The 17,233-nt window shown below is 40.3% G+C and overlaps 1 protein-coding gene across 3 annotated transcripts in view; it reads left to right on the top strand.

Moving 5' to 3' along the window:
* LOC124883773 (cGMP-dependent 3',5'-cyclic phosphodiesterase) overlaps window positions 1-17,233 on the top strand; it is a 259,776-nt gene that overhangs the window by 204,021 nt on the left and 38,522 nt on the right. For all 3 annotated transcript variants that reach the window (XM_047391094.1, XM_047391095.1, XM_047391096.1), the window contains exons 4-10: window positions 7,330-7,419; window positions 7,704-7,792; window positions 11,937-12,046; window positions 12,892-12,947; window positions 13,084-13,143; window positions 16,308-16,464; window positions 17,093-17,145. In XM_047391094.1, coding sequence (XP_047247050.1) covers window positions 7,330-7,419; window positions 7,704-7,792; window positions 11,937-12,046; window positions 12,892-12,947; window positions 13,084-13,143; window positions 16,308-16,464; window positions 17,093-17,145 — 615 coding nt within the window. The remainder of the gene's footprint in view (window positions 1-7,329; window positions 7,420-7,703; window positions 7,793-11,936; window positions 12,047-12,891; window positions 12,948-13,083; window positions 13,144-16,307; window positions 16,465-17,092; window positions 17,146-17,233) is intronic.

The raw sequence follows: 17,233 nt of genomic DNA, 5'->3' as shown, positions 1-17,233 counted from the left end.
TTGTGGATGATTCAGACACTCTCAACCCTTCTGTACCAGTACACTTTATTATGATTCTCCTTGGTTGTTTGACAGTTCTCAATGTGCTGTCTGTGTTGTGATATCTAGACTCTGTAAATCCACTAAAGTTCAATTTATGTAAGGGTGAAACTGATATAAATATAATTATATCGTACAATCTAGAAATGAGATACAGCTGCAAGCTTGGGATTTCTTTCTCCAGTAGGTGGTAAAATTGCTCAATTTACTCATATTTGAAGTGTATTGTAGATTTAATATGTGGAAAATTAGATTTACTCTGAAACCCTGTCTGCAAAATGTATTTTATTTTCTCTTCATTGAAAATAAATCGAAAAATCTGTTAGGAATGAGCCATTTACTATTGCCTGCTAATTTAAAAAAAAAAAGGTTGCTTCTGTCTCACTACACCAGTCCAGTATTTTTATTTTTTATTTATTTTTTTGTTTAATAAATATATTTCTATCAGTATTTTCTTGCATTTCCAATTATACACATGCAATATTGCGCAGGTTGGCCCCTGAGGGTTTAATCTCTTGCACACTTCTGCTGTTTCTGTATGAATTTGCTGACTCCTTCAAGGAACAGATAAAGACTCCAAGACATATAACTGTGCACTGTTTGTGCAATCATAACTACAGATGGTGGAAATAATTTTGTTGGAAATACCACAGCTCATAAAATGAGTGCAATTTAGGATGTTTCTTGAAAGTTGTCCGTGAAAATCAAACAAATCTTATAGAATGTTACAATAAGCATCAACTCTTAAATCCAGGACAGTATACTTGAATAAACCTCGGGAAGAATGTACAAAATAATCAGGCCTAGATCTGCGCAGGAGGAAATTATCTTGTCATTACACTGGCCTGATTTGGCTTTATCCTGCTGGCTGCAGCCTTGTCTGCATGGACTTAATTAAACTTTTCAGTGAGATGTCCTCCTGGAGTTTTTGCTGCAAACGTCTGGCACACTTTCCATTTACTCAGATTTATGGCTGCTGTAGTTTAGAGAGGCGATGGAGTGAAGGTTGGGGGTATATTTGCCCCCTGTTTTCCTTCCTTACATTTATTAGCAGGTTGGCCCCGTGAACCAGTCAAGCCCTGCGTCTCTGTAATCTAATTTCTCATTTACAAGTTTACCTTTAGGCTCTAACCGCTACTTTCTCGGCTTTTCGCACCAGCTGCTGCACAACTTCAGTATGACGCTTGTGGCTTTAGTGGTTCCCTAAAGAGCAAAGTCAATGTAACTGTTGCAGAGAAGGCATTCAGACTTTAGAAGCTGCATATCTTTAAGGCCACCTTTGAGAAAACTTGCAAGAAAATGAAATGGAGAATAGAAAACACCTGTTTCTCTGTATTCAGTTAGTAATTTTAACTGGAATGTTTTAACATTTCTTTCAAAGCTTGTTTGGAGCAACCTGGTGTCAGATTTCAGTTTTAGGCGAGGTGAACTGGTTGAGGTTTGAGTATTTGAAACGTGGAAATGCGTGCATGCAGAATGACAGGGAAAAGGATGAGAACAATTTGTGTTTGGCCATGCTAATCACAGGTACCCTTCAAAATGTCAGAGAGCTGCAAGTCATTAGGAAAGCAGCAGGTAAAGATAGCTGCAAAGCTTCGCCCTGATGAAAGCAGCCAGAACAGGACGGGGAAACCTTTGGATCAACATAACAATGAAGAGGTCGAGGTTGACTTTTACTTTTGGAAAATTAGAGAGATGTGAACAAACGGAGGATGGAAATGAGTAAAAAAAAAGGACAATTCACAGTGTGACTCAGTGACATTTGCTGAAATCTAACATTCAGGTTGTTTTATAAGCAGAGTCTGGAGGACAGTACAATCTGCCAAAGTGCTTCAATAAATTAATGGTGACAGGACATTTAGATGTAGGATCAACAGTGTATCTATAGAAGTATTTCTCAAACAAAACAAACCAAAGCTTGTGAACTGACATTATGAATGGTTAATCTCTCTTAGATTAATGGTCTCCATTAATAGTAACAATTAGTATGTTAGTATTTTACAGGGCCCATGCATAACTGTGAAGTGGAAGGAAAGTGATTGTAGATATTAATATTTTTTACAAATAAATATTAAAAAGGTGTGGCTTGTATTTGTATTCAGCCCCTTTTCTCTGATACCACTTAATAAAACCCAGTACAACCAGTTAGGTTTAATCGGTTAATAGAGTCCACCTGTGTTTAAATTCATCTCAGTATAAATCCCGTCATTCTATGACAGCCTCAGAGGTTTGTTAGGCAACAGTAAATTTACATTATGCAAAACATGGAACGCAGCAGATAGGTCAAGGAGAAAGCTGGGGTGAAGTTTAAAGCAGACCAAGGTTTTAAAACAATATTACAAGCTTTGAACATCTTATGGAGTATGGCACAACTCAGCATAACTCGGAGAGCCAGCCAATGGGCCCATGGTAACTCTGGAGGAGTTGCAGAGATGTCTGTCAAAAGTACAATAATTAGTTGTCTACTCCACAAAAAAATCTGGATTTTATGGAAAAGAAGTGAGAAAAAAAGATAGAAGTCCAATTTGAAGTTTGCCAGAACAATGTCGGAAATACAGCAAATGTGTGGAAGAAGGTGATCTGGTTAAATAGGACCAAAACGTAACTTTTTAGCCAACATGTAATCCATTATGTATAATAGAAAACCCTCACAGCACATTACCCTGAACACACCATCTTCACAGTGGTGGTAGCATCATGCTGTGATGATCCTTTTCTTCTGCAGGGACCACTGGAAAGATTTTCAGACTTGATGGGAAGATTAATTGAAGTAACTACAACCCAAGTTTGGAAGGAAACCTGTCAGAGGCTGAAGAACTCATGAAACTAGAGTGGAGGTTCAACTTCCAGCAGGGCAATGTTCCACAAATGGTTTTGATCAATTCATATTCATGTTTTAGAATGACAGACCTAAATCCAATTCAGAATCTGGGTTAAGACAAGAAAATCGATGTTTTCATGTGCTCTCCATCCAATCTGATAGTTTCTTACCTATTTTGCAAAGGAGAATGGACACAGTTTTAACTCAGAGGGTCTGAATACAAAGGCACATAAAATGCCTCAGGTTTTATTTAAAAAACATTAAAAAACATTAATCCATTTCATTCCATTTAACAATTGTTTATTCCTTTTTGTTGGTGTATCACATATAATACATCAAGGGTTGTGGTTGTAATGTGAAAAACAACGTGTAAAAAGATATTGTAAACAAGAGTATTTTATTGTTATCTCTTTTGTTATGATTTTTTCCAGTGGATTTAAAAAATAATCCAAATATTTTCCTTTTAAGGTACTTAGACAGGGGATAGAAATAAAGAAATAAAAGGTCATGTGTGCTGCTTGAATATGTGTGGGTGAGAGAGGATGTGCAGTATGATGGATGGAGAGGCAGGTAAATTAATGTAACAGAGGGTTTGAGTTACATGGCAAGAAATTATTAGAAAAGGTCATAGGACGGAGTCTGACATTTACAGAGGCACACATCTTATTGCCAGTAACATACATCCACAAATACTGACGCACAAAAGATAGCAAGTCACATCCTCTGTTCCCTGTGAGGATTTAACTGCAGAGCGCAGAGGACTTATGCGTCCTGCTAGTAAAGTCTAGCAACAGTCCAACATTATCTAGAGGAATTTGTGCGAGCATCCTGATATCCTGAACTTAAAATGCAACACACACATGAACATACCTTCATGCTGTCAGACGTACGCGAACGGATGCTCGCACATGGACTGGCATAGACCCAACTTCATAACAAGGAGCTCTGGCAGGCTGATTGAGTGATCATAGCTAATTGCATGTAATCATATCTGATCACATGCAATGACCAACATCGAGTGCGCAGCCATGACAACATTCTCCAGTTTGTCTGCCTTTTTCATCACTCTTCCTTCACGTTTGACACTTCTGTCTAAGAAACCCCACAATTTCCCCTTCTCCAACACCCAACCCCTTCCCTTCCACATTCTACCCTCATTTCACAGAAAACAAAACTGAACACAGATGGAGGAAAAACCAGCAGAGAAAAGCTTTAAAAAAGAGGGGGAAGTTACAAAAAAAACAGAGTTGACAGATGGACACCCTCGGAAAGAGCATGAAACCTACTAGCAGGCATTGGAACCTTTTAAGCTATTCACAGTCAAGAAAGATGAAGAGTTTTCAATTTAGATTCAAAACACAGTTTTTAATGCTGCAGGATGTTAAGTCTTCATTTTTCCCTTTGTTGCTTTTTTCCTGTGCTTTGATCAGATTTTCAGTTCCCACTGAGATGTTTCTTCAGACAGTGGTAACGTGAAACAATAATACTTTGTGATAACACTAACAGGTTGGGATTTAAGTAGACCACACAGGGTATAAAAATACTCATGCTATCAATTTAAAGATGTCATAAGGGAGGTACATCAGCAAGGCTGGGCTCCTTGTCTCTTCTATTGTATATATAATTGAGATGCTTGCATAGTTCTGCATGTACCAAATATTGTTTTTATTTCTTGCCTCCACATTTATTCAGTTTCAATTCTGTTCAATTCAGTTTTATTTATATAGCACCATATAACCACATGTTGTCTCAAGGCACTTTACAAAGTCAATTCAGTCTAAATCATACAGATTTCAAGTTGGGTACATACATTCCAATTAATCCAAACTATCAAACAGTGCAGTTGGATTCAGTTTATTGTTCAAATTAGTTAAAACGTTTCCTATCTAAGCAGATTGCATCGAGTCATTTAATGACACAGCTGGTTAAGAAATGTAAAAATCATTGGAATGGATTTAACTTTTATTGCAGTTGTATATTGTACTGAAAACTTAGAAATCCAGTACATTTATTCATTTGATATTAAAAAACTAAAGTGCTGATTTAATGGTACCTCAAATCCTCTAACATTTCGCATTAAAAAATGTAACTGAAGCTTTTTTCATGTATACTTAACTTTTTTCATTCATTAGTGTCTATTACATTCCAATCAATGATCCATGACTTTCTGTTTTCCTGGAAGATTAGGCACTCATTAAATGGGAAAAACAAGAGAACATGCCACTAAAATCAGCATTGGTGGGGTCCTCATCAATGCTAGATGATGACCTATTTTAATTTCGTCTCGATGGACAGAGGGTCTTAATGCTTCTTACACATCTCTATCAGGGGTGTCAATAAAGATGAATGTTGGTGTATTATGTAGTTTGTGTGTTTTTTGCAGGAACAAGAACAGTGCTTCAAGGAAAAGCAAACTATTCTCAGTTTGTGGTTTTGTGCCAACAGTATGATTTAATTGACATTTTCATTAGATGGTTAAAAAGCCTTTGGATAACCCATCCTTTTGAACGTTTTCGACATTGAAATTGACTCTGGAAGTCTCTCCCTCTGGCCAACAGATGAATGTGCAGAGTCAGGAAAAAAGCCAAGGCCTCAACTACTCTTTTATGCTCTCATTTCTTTATTCTTCATACATCTCAAGTCTGCTCGCTCAGAACAGGTATAAACAGTCTGGCTTTTATGCGCAGAGCTGGCAAGCAAAGCCAGCAAATTAGCATAGCAGCAGCTCCAGAGGTTCTTGTTTGTGTCAGAAACTGCAAAGAGCATTTTGGCAGGTTTCAGATGTCAATAGGCAGTTATTTGTGTTACAAATTCAAACTGTGGATACAAAAACATGGGAAAAAAAGTGAAAATATTTTTTGCATTTGCTGACGAGATGAAATTTCACACAGAGCATCAGTGGCAGTTCTTCAATCAGTGTCATCCTGTGTCATGCCTGTCCTAGATGTATATATATAGATAAATATATATACATACATACACTCACACACTACCGGTCAACATTTTTAGAACACCTTTCTCACTTAATGGGTCTCTTTATTTTCATGAATGTTTAAATTGTAAATTCTCACCAGAGACAACAAACCTGTGAATGAACATACATGGAATTATGTAGTAAACTAAAAGAGAGAAATAACTCTAAACATTTTTATAGTTTAGATTCTTTAAAGTAGCCACCCGTTGCATTGATGACGGCTTTGCTCTCTTAGCATTCTCTCCATGAGATCATGAGGTGGTCACCTGAAATGAAATATAGTTATTTTACAATATTCTGTTTGCTACATAATAGCATATGTGTTCATTCACTGTTTTGATGCCTTCATGCAGAATCTACATTCAATGTTAATATTTATGAACATAAAGAAAACCATTAAATGAGATTGCCGTTCTAAAACTTTTGACCGGTAGTGTATATTTAAACACTATTAGTTAGAGTTATTTGGCTTTCGAGTGAAATTTATGGAAAACTTAAAAAGTTCACACTACAGTGATATTAAATCATGAAAGTGGGGCGTTTAAGTAGACTTTAAGACGCATCACTGCTCCAACACACCTGAATACGCTCCAACACGCCATTGATTTTATTCAGCAGTGTTGGAGCAGAGATGCATCTTAAAGGTTTCAGGTTGGTAAGACTCCCAAGGATTTGGATAGCCCTATTTTAAAGACATCTCGGTTTCATTGTTATAAGACTCACTCAAATCTTTATGCTTGCCCATTTTTGCCCAAGACTAACTTTGAAAACAAAATGTTCAGTTGCTGCTCCCCCAACTTCAGTTGTCATAATGGTTTGCCTGTATAATGTTTATCTACAAAGTCTCCAGTTCATTGAGTTTTATTAATATAGCTTGAAATCGGTTTTCTGCTCTTTGTACTGGTTATCTCAAGGCCTTGATTTCTCCTAGCTCCCATCGTCAGATTTTCTCTTTAAGCACATAGAGTATAGCCTTAGGATGTGTAAAGGTAGTAGTTTTTGGTGTTGGAAGCTGTTTAATCAGTCAAATCCTAATTACAGTCATTGTAATTAGGATCACCATATTCTCATACACTCCAGTGCCAGGTAAGTGCTTCTGTGAGTGCCGCCTATTACTTCCCATGCACTTTAACTCCGTGAGTCAGCTACCTACCAAACTCTGCAAATGAATTTTCAAGTGCCTTGTTTTCACAGATCCAAAACGAAACAAAGTACAGAGTACGGTGAAGAGCAAAACTAATTCTGCTGTCTGAGTTCACTTTATGTCCTGAGTGCCACACTTGTGTTGCCAGCTGCAGAGCAGGATGCATTTAGAAAAATTACTTAGAAGGTCTTTGCAGCCTTGCAAAGCCGTTACGGATAAATATTTGTGGCTGTGTAAATCTTGTACTTACAAAAAATGTACAAAATGGCAGCCAAGGCCTCTGCTTCTTTTTTGACATCATAAACAAACAGCAAAACACACATGAGGGAATCTGTTTGTCTCCCTCTCCAGGATGCCTTGCTGCGGCTGGCAGCAGTTGTTGATGTACGCTCGCTCCGAGTGGCCCTGCGAGACAGCGTTCAGGAGCTGCTCCCTAGCACGGTATTTGCTCACGCTCTCACACAAACACACACTTACGTAATTTACATTTGCAAGTGAACACAATTGAAATTTTCCTCAATTCAATACCTGGAGAGAAAAAGCTTCCTGTTAGTATTCAGAATGATGGAGCCTGTTGTGTCGGTCTCGGCATCGCTGCAGGGAGCATATAGGCCAAAACCCTTCTGCAAACGCATGAGACTCGTCGCTCATTATATCAATTACAATCTGATTAATGTTTCAAGCGAGGGTGCACATGTGTCTCTGTGTTTGATTTTATATTCCAGGAGTGTGTGTGCATCTACGTGCTGGAGGGAGACTCCAGGCTGCTGTCTGACAACCCGCCCCATGAAGTACCACAGGAGGGAAAGATCAGGTGTGTACCGTTTGTGTCTCTATACGATGAGCTGCAGATGTTTTTGTCCCACTAAAATCACTGCTGTGTGCTGATTTGCTGCTGCGCTGCCATCGAGGGTGATGATACTGAGAGAAGCAACAAAACACAGGGAGGGGGCTGGAAACGGCGACGGCTGTTTTGTCTACCTGAAAAGCAGGTGCCACTTGAATGAACATGGAGTGCTCAGACTGAAATCAGATCATCAGCACATGGATGGAGGTGTCTCAAAAAAAGATCCCATCATCTGGAAGCACAAAGAAATTCTCTGCCTCTGATGTTTCATTGTTACCACCTCTTGCTTTTTCTCCTCACTCCATCTCCCATTATTTGTTCATCTTGTTGAACATATCTTTGTCTCTCCGACAACCCCAATCCTCCTTTGTGATCTACTAGCCCATTCGAGCTTCCTACCTTGCTGCCCGACCCACAGCTTGCCATGTTTTTCTCTTTCAAAGCTCTGAGCCGCATGTGGTTTTGTCTCTCCACCGCCACCCTTTCACCTTCAATCCCTCTCCCCGTGGAAGTGTTAAAGACCTAATCGCCCAGATAGCTGTGCCGCTCTGTCCCTTAGTGAGACACGGCAATCCTCTCCTCTCCTAAGTGCTCTCTCTGAAGCTTTGCCCATATGCTGCTGTGACTGCTGCCCAGAGTTCTGGCAAAAACCAGCACTACATTACTGATGAATCTGTTTGTCAAGCAAGAAGCCCGTTTCTAACACCTTACTGGCACATTGACACGGGATCACATGCAAACGTGTAAAGAAAGAAGTTCAGGTCTCAAGTTTGCAGTTTCACACATGCACATCCTCACTAACACACCTCTACTATTGCTGCATGGATAGCTAGATTGCAGATATTCAAAAGGTTACAGGGCCCTTTTTACTTTCTCTCTCCAAATAACCTGCTTATATAAGCCTGTTATCAAGACCTTGGCATACACACCCCCATTTACTCACACACATACACTGAGGGAACCCATCTGATAGGTGGAAGGCCATCTGGCTTGAGCCTGATTCGAAACCGCTTTCTAATAAAATAGACTTTAACACACACACACACAGACAATCACTAACACACCTAATGCACAAATAGGTTTTCAGCTGAGAGAACTTCACAGATTGCTTTTTGCTTTCTTTTTTTTTATGTTTGTCACGTACAAGTAAATTAAAGTACCACAGCCAAAAAAAGCAAAGGATGGAAATATATAAAGTACTTCTCAAATGTCTACACACCCCTGGTAAAATACCAGCATTTTGTGATGCAAAAACTGCAAGTGATCGATAATTTAAATTTATTTTAATGCATTTAATGTATTTGACTAAGAAGTAGTGTTGAAAGACAGCAGTCCTTTTGCGTTTTTTTAATACACAAGGAAAATATTATACACAGTGAAATATGGTGCCGGCAGCTGTGGGGTTTGTTTTTGTCATGGAACCGAGGGTTTTTGTCAGGGTGGATGAAGTTATGAATAGTTCCAAATAGACATAACCACATTTTTAAAGAAATAAATTTGAAATATTACCTGAATATTTTTATTTTCGAGCACAAATCAGAGCACTTTCCTTTAAACGATTTATGTTTCTGCCTTATCCCAGAAAAGATTAAACTTCATTTTTACCTAAAACCTCTACATATATCAGCCCATATTGACAACAAGGAGTTTTTTTAATTATAATTTTTTACAAATGTATTAGAAGTAGAAATGTAAGAAATGATTTGTACATAAGGATTCCCAGACTTTGCCATGAAGCTCAAATCTGAGTTCAAGCCCTGTTCCCACTGATCATCCTTTAGATTTTTCTACAGCTTTACAGCTTTATTGGAGTCCACCTGTGGTAAATTCACTTGATTGAGCAGGATCTAAAAATAGGTGCACACCTTTCTATATAAAGTCCCACAGTTGACAGTGTATGTCAGAACACAAAGCAACCTCTGAGGCACGATTCTCTCAAGGCACAAATCTGAGGAAGGGTACCGAAAGGTTTCTACGGCTTTAAAGGTCCTAATGAGCACAGAGTGGCCTTCACCAGGAAGAATCTGGGAACAATCAGGACTCTTCTTAGAGCTAGCCTGGGCAGCGGGGAGAAGAGCATTAGTCACTGAGGCAACCAAGAACCCAATGGTCTCACTGTTAGATCTCCAGTGTTGCTCTGAAAAACAGAGGAGAACCTTCCAGAAGGACAACCATCTTTGCTGCATTCCACCAATAAGGCCTGTAAGGTAGAGTGGCAAGAAAGAAGCTACCCCATAGTGAAAGGCACATGGCAGTTTGCCAAAAGTCATCAGAAGGTCGCTCAGACAATAATAAATAAAATTTTCTGGTCTTATGAGACGAAGATTGAACTCTTTGGGAAGAAAGCCAGGTGTTTTGTTTGGAGGAAACCAGGCATAGCTTATTATGTGGCCCATTGCATCCAGACTATGAGAAATGGTGGTGGCAGCATCATGCTATGGGGATGTTTTTCAGCTGCGGGAACGGGGAAACTAGCCAGGATAGAGCGAAAGATGAATGCAGCAATGTCCCTGGATGAAAACCTGTTTCATAGCGCTCTTCACATCAAGACTGGGATGACTCCAAGCATACAGCCAGGATATCAAAGGATGAACCTCAGGACATCTCTGGACAGATCTGAAAATAGCAGTGCACCAATCCCCCCCACCAATCCAACCTGATGAAACTTGAGAGCTTCTGCAAAGAGGAATGGGCGAAACTGCCCAAAGACAGGTGTCCCAGTCTTGTGGCATCTTGTTTATGTTCTAATTTTCTGAGGTTTTCATTTCAAATTAATAGAAAATAATACTTGTACTCTGTGTGTAATGCATCTATATAAGTTTTACCTTTTTCAATTGAGTAACTAAAATTAATTACCTTTTCAATGAAATTCGAATTCACTGAGTACCATTTCCTACTGTAAGTAAATAAAGTTTATTTATAAAGCACTTTTCACAGACACAAAGTCACAAAGCAATGCACAGGAAATGGTCATTTGTTATTTTTAGCTGCGTTCCTCTTACTCACAATGACTGTCATGAAAAGGAGTCTTTATAGAAGACAGAAAAACAAAAAATGTTCATTTCAACCCATCATAGTGACCTAAAGAAAACGTATCTTAGGAGGTAGGTTGATGCTTCTTTAAATCAGCGTCTTTCGCGTCTCTTTGCAGTCTTGCTCTTTAATGCATGTTAAAGCATGCAGGTTTTGTTTCTTTTTTATAAATATGGTGACCAAATCAGTCTGTGCAGTCAGCTACACACATGTACACCTAAGGATGCACCAGAGTGGTGAGATTAAATCCCCAAACGCATAGAAGACACCCAACCTGAATGCACTTGCAGTCCTATACGAAGTAACTGTATTTTTCTTAGTACTAGTGCTGCTGGTTGTTTTTTGGCCAGTTTGTATCGGCTCCAGGGCTGGTTTGGAGAGCTGCTTTGAACAAATGCATTACACAAAGGTCAAATGTATTTGCCACAATATAATATTTTCTGATTGGAGTGCACTGTTCCTCAGTGAGCTGAAATAAATGGACACTTTGAAATCAATGCACCATGCAGAGATTTTGCTGCAGTGGTTTGGGGGGGATTTCAGACTGTGAGCATGTAACGGAGTGACTGATGGTGTGTGTGTGTGTGTGTGTGTGTGTGTGTGTGTGTGTGTGTGTGTGTGTGTGTGTGTGTGTTTCCGCCAGAGGGCTTAGCTGATTATTATGTGCAGCACAAAGATGCTGAATTTACCTGTGTGTGCTTGAGTGAAGCTATTTAGATCTCTTATCTTTTACATATTCATGCTGAATGAGTTTTTTTTGTTCATCTGCATGTCTGAGAATTAAGAATCTTGGTTTCATATTCTAAATGTATTGCACTCCTTTGTGGGCATCAGCCCTGACCTCCACATGAAAATATCCTTTCACATTGGATAATAGGTCTATTCACCAGTGTTTTGGTTAGTGTGAAGTAACAAAACATGTTTTTTTTAATGTTGGTCATTGTTTTTCCATTTGAAATGAATACCTTCTAGAGTGACCTTGTCTTGCAGTGTCTGGCAAACCAAAATTAATCTAGGCTAATTTAATGCACGTTATCATATTGCTTGGACCTGACTTCTGATTCTGTGTCTGTTGTAGGAATGTTGTGGAGCAGCAGAAGCAATGTGAGTGCGCTGGCCTCCCTCCATCTGAACTGCCGGAGAAATATAGAATCTTCCTAGCGGCACCATTACCGGCACACAGGAGAGGTGTGGCTGAATGTTTTATGTAGAGTCCAGGCAGGAAAAAAACTATGTGATTTTGTGTCCTTCTGTGAGAACATGTGGGGTAATGTGAGGCAAGCAGAGAGCATGGAAATATAAAAACAACAAAAAAGAGGAGATGTAGAGACAAGTAGTTAACAAGAGATGATAACCGCACTTGGAGAAGTGCAAAGAGAAGAAGAACACTTTACAAAGGACCCTAAAAAAAGCAATCGGTGCGGCGATGGCGCAGGAGTAAAGCACACGACCCATCTATGGAGGCTCTAGTCCTCGACGCAGCCATCACGGGTTCGAGTCCTGGCCCGCTGACCTTTGCTGCATGTCTTCCCCTCTCTCGCCACCCCATTTCCTGTCAGTCAACTTACAAAATAAAGGCCACTAGTGCATTTTAAAAGAAAAGCAATAAAAGGTTATGATGAGGGAAAAACTGTGAGATGAGTTTGAACAGACCCGGCAAAGAATTCAGAGAACAACCTGAGGAATGTGTGAACAAAAAATTACATATGCAAAGCAGCTTTGTGCTGTGAGAATAAATACATACCAATGAGCATATAATAATTATGCAGGAAAGAGAGCTTTTGCGCTTGCTTGTTTTATTGTCTGGAGCAAGAAGTGTCATCTCATTGTTCCTGCTCGAAAGGAAAAAACAATCTTACTCAAGGACATCAGATGTATATTTTTCATGCTTTTTCCCTTTCCTTTTTCCTTTGTTTTTCTTTAGTATAAAACACATAAAAATAACAAATATAATTAACATCTAGACAGTCATGCAAATAAATATTATACGGTTAATTTATACTTTGTTTTATTTATATCTTATTGTCTTACAGCTCTTGTGATTCCTATCCTGGATCAGGATCACAACAAGGTCCTAGCCGTCTTACTGGTAAGAAAAAAAAGCACTTGCAGCAGATTCAGCCTTCTTTTTTACAATGAATTGTACAGAGACATAACAGCTTGCACCATGATATTGTACTGCTCAATTCTCGCTGGTTGTATATATATATCTGTGTGTGTTGCAGGTGGGATGTGGCCCTCTATCAGATCAAGAAGAACTATATCTGGATGTGCTGGGAAAACATGTAAGCTCCACTTTTCTCTGTGCTTCATGATTGAACATGAAAAAATAAATAACTTGGCAGCATGAGCTGCAGTATGTTGCTGGAGGCGTTTTCCCCATAAGGTTTGATTATAGTGGGTTTTGCAGAAGAACAGTGCAGCACAGTTAAAGAATAAAGATTGCCAGGTCTTAAAATTATCATTATGTTTCTACCTATATTCCTTTTGAAGAACTGAGTAATCATTTTACCCTCTAAAGGCCCTGTTCACTTTAAACTGGTATTTTACAAAATAAACTTTAGTAAAATAGAAAAATGCGATCATAAAAATTTATTTTCTTTAGGTGGAGCTTTTCTGTTGATAAACGTTTTGTTTGCTTGGTACAAAAAAATAAAATCCGTCTTCAACTTTCTAGCAGACACCTGAAGGTACTCGTCATACTCGTACTCATCGTCTTCCGCTTCATCTGGGACCGGGTCACGGGGGCAGCAGACTCAGTAGAGACACCCAGACGTCCCTCTCCCCAGATACCTCCTCCAGCTCCTCCAGGGGGAGCCCAAAGCGTTCCCAGGCCAACCGAGAGACATAGTCCCTCCAGCACCCTGGGCCTCCTCTCGGTGAGACGTGCCTGGAACACCTCCCGAGAGAGTTCATGGCCATAGGTGAGGGTAGGAACGTAAACCGACCGGTAAATCGAGAGCTTCGCTTTTCGGCTCAGCTCTCTCTTCACCACAACGGCCCGGCACAGCGTCCTCATTACCGCGGCAGCTGCAGCGATCCGTCTGTCGATCTCCCGCTCCATTCTCCCCTCACTCATGAACAAGACCCCAAGATATTTGAACTCCTCCACCTGAGGCAGGAACTCCCCTCCAACCTGAAGAGGACAAGCCACCCTTTTCTGGTCGAGAACCATGACCTCTGAGTTGGAGGAGCTGATCTTCATCCCAGCCGCTTCACACTCGGCTGCAAACCGCCCCAATGCATGCTGTAGGTCTTGGCTAGAGGGGGCCAGCAGGACCATATCATCTGTAATAAGAAGAGACGAAATCCACTGGTCCCCGAACCAGACCCCCTCCGGCCCTTGGCTGCACCTAGAAATCCTGTCCATAAATGTTATGAACAGGACCGATGACAAAGGGCAACCCTGCCTGAGTCCAACATGCACTGGGAACAGGTCTGACCTAGTGCAATGCAGATCAAACTCCTGCTCCGCTTGTACAGAGACCGAATGGCCGCTAATAAAGGGCCCCTGACTCCGTACTCCTGGAGCACCGCCCCACAGGGCATCATGAGGGACACAGTCTAATGCCTTCTCCAGGTCAAAATGTTTTGTGGACCTGGAGACGAAAACCACACTGCTCCTCCTGAAGCCGAGGTTAGACTATAAGTCGGACTTTCCTCTCCAACACCCTGGCATAGGCCTTACCAATGAGGCTGAGGAGTGTGATCCCCCTATAGTTGGAACACACTCTCCGGTCACCTTTCTTATGAAGGGGGACCACCACCCCAGTCCGACAGTCCAGAGGCACTGTCCCCGACCACCACGCAATGTTGAAGAAGTTGTCAACCATGACAGCCCCACAACATCTAGAGAGTTGAGGTACTCAGGGCAGATATCCCGTCCACCCCCGAAGCCCTGCCACCGTGGAGCTTTTTAACCACCTCGGTGACTTCAGCCTGGGTGATGAAAGAGTCCAACCACGAGTCCCCAGCCTCTGTTTCCACCACGGAATGCGTGATGGCAGGATTGAGGAGATCCTCCAAGTACTCCTTTCACTGCCCGATAATGTCCCCAGTCGAGGTCAGCAGCTCCCCACCCCCACTGGTACAGGTGATGGCAGGTTTCAACCTAAGAAGACTGATGGTTTAACAAAGTTAGTTTAGGGGCGGGACCAGGTTATTGCAGCTTTTTATTTTTTACATTTTTTACAAGTGTTTCTGTGTTTTTTAGTTGAATAACACAGAATATATGTATCAAATTAAAGCCTGGAAAAACATCTGAAATGATTAACTTAGTATAATTTTTTACATAAAAAAAACTTTAATATTACCAGAGTTCTGTGATTTTCTGTTTGCATCCTCTATTAAATTGTCTTTTTTATTGTTTCGTTTTAGGTTAGACTATCAAAAATTATTTTTAAGATTTCAAGAAGTTTGTTTTGCCATTTTTTAATCCAATTTTGTGCTAAAAAATGTAGTATCTAATGAAAAAGTAGAACATGTCAAATTTTAAAAAACGGACTACAATTGTTATGGTGAAAATATTTTCAATGCTCAGAATTTTTTTATGGTTGGGTGTTGATGTATTTAGCACCTGCTACTGGTGCTTTGCAACCAATTTCTTTATTTAGATTTTTTTTCTCAAACAATTGTAATTAATCTGTAATTAAATTGTAATAAAAATATTCTTATTTAGTTTTTTTTTACAATGTTTGATTCTCATCCGCATAGAAATATAAAAAAAAAAAAAAAAGAACAGTGCCTGGCCAAAAAAAAAGTCGCCACCTGGATTTATCTGAGCAAATAGATACGAGCCTGGCAACAAGTTATTTAACCCCAACTGGTGCAATGACTTGCTTCTCATTTCTTAAAAAACCATGTTGAAGGACACATCTCGTGGTCGTGGAAAATATGTCAGTCTGTTTCAGAAGGGTCAAATCATTGGCAGGCATCAAGCAGAGAAAACATCTAAGGAGATTGCAGAAACTATCAACATTGGGTTAAGAACTGTCCTACACATTATTAAAAACTAGAAGGATTGTGGGGACCCATTGTCTTCAAGGAAGAAATGGGGCCGGAAACAAATCCTGAATGATCGTGATCGGCGATCACTTAAACGTTTGGTGAAATCAAATCGAAGAAAAACAACAGTAGAACTCCGGGCTATGTTTAATAGTGAAAGTGAGAGCATTTCCACACGCACAATTGCTGCAGTTGGTCAGGTCTGGGTTCAGCAACAGTATGTGTTCAAAGAATGAGGTCAGCTGACTACTACAGGAAAATAATTAACGTACTGGTCCAGAAGTTTCTTTTTGAAAAATAAAAACAGAGTACATAGAGGTAATGGCAGCAGTAGCTTAGTCTTCCGGGAGAGAGGTACGATTAAACATAGGAGAATTCACGGTTCAGTGTCTCTTTTAGCTGACTTTGCTGCTTGTCTTTGTTTCTGTTTGTTTCGGCACCGCAGGCCTCGGTGGCATGTGTTCGCATCCAGGCTGTGCAGGCATCCTATCAGAGGCCTCCTCTGAGCCCGTCTCCTCTGCAGTCCCACAATGCTCTGCTGCACCTCAACGTCTCAGAGCAGGACTACTGCGAGCTGGACCGCAACATTCTGCAGCTCTGTGGTATGCTCACAGCATCCACACTCACACACACATCAATGCACATAAATTACTGTCTTTCACTGTTTGTACTACAGATACCATATATTTTACAGAAACACTGCAGAGTCACAGACTAAGAGTGTTACTAGAGTTAGACCTTGCGGCATGGAGGCTCCATGAATTTAGTTGCAGAGTCTGAGAACAGAATGCTTTTCCAAATCATTCTTTATAATATCATGCATAGTTGAGGTGGACTACGTCCTGCTGTTTTTGCACACATATCCATTAACATTGTTTAATCTCTGGTAATTTTTTATAAATATGGGTTGCCTTTTTTATACCCAGTTTCCTCTGGCTTTGCTTCACTTCTGTGTCCAGCCCTCTCCCACTTTCTTCCTCTGCAGTCCAGGCAGCTCTCCATTCCTTGTCTCATCATTATTAGCCCCCCTGATAACCGGCTCCTTTCACCCTTCCACCGACCTAGCAGTCTGAGTGCACCTCTCTCTGGATTTCTCTCTGTCCTTTTGCATTCATGATCTGCATTCCCACTCTTCCCTGACTTCACTCAGACCTTGCTCCTCTCTGTTTTTCTTCTTTTTTCACTCTTGTCACTTTCTCTCTCTCTCTTTGTTTCCTTGTCCTCTTTTAGGTGAGCTCTATGACCTTGATGCCGCTTCTCTCCAGCTCAAAGTCATCAATTATGTAAGTAGTTGAGATCACTCATACACTCACTCCCATGATTGAACAGATAGAGATGCACAGTACATGCAAAACATCTTTACCAGTGACA

This window comes from Girardinichthys multiradiatus, chromosome 18, assembly GCF_021462225.1.
Source record: "Girardinichthys multiradiatus isolate DD_20200921_A chromosome 18, DD_fGirMul_XY1, whole genome shotgun sequence".
Classification (NCBI taxonomy): domain Eukaryota; kingdom Metazoa; phylum Chordata; class Actinopteri; order Cyprinodontiformes; family Goodeidae; genus Girardinichthys; species Girardinichthys multiradiatus.
This window is presented reverse-complemented; position numbering and strand designations above follow the sequence as displayed.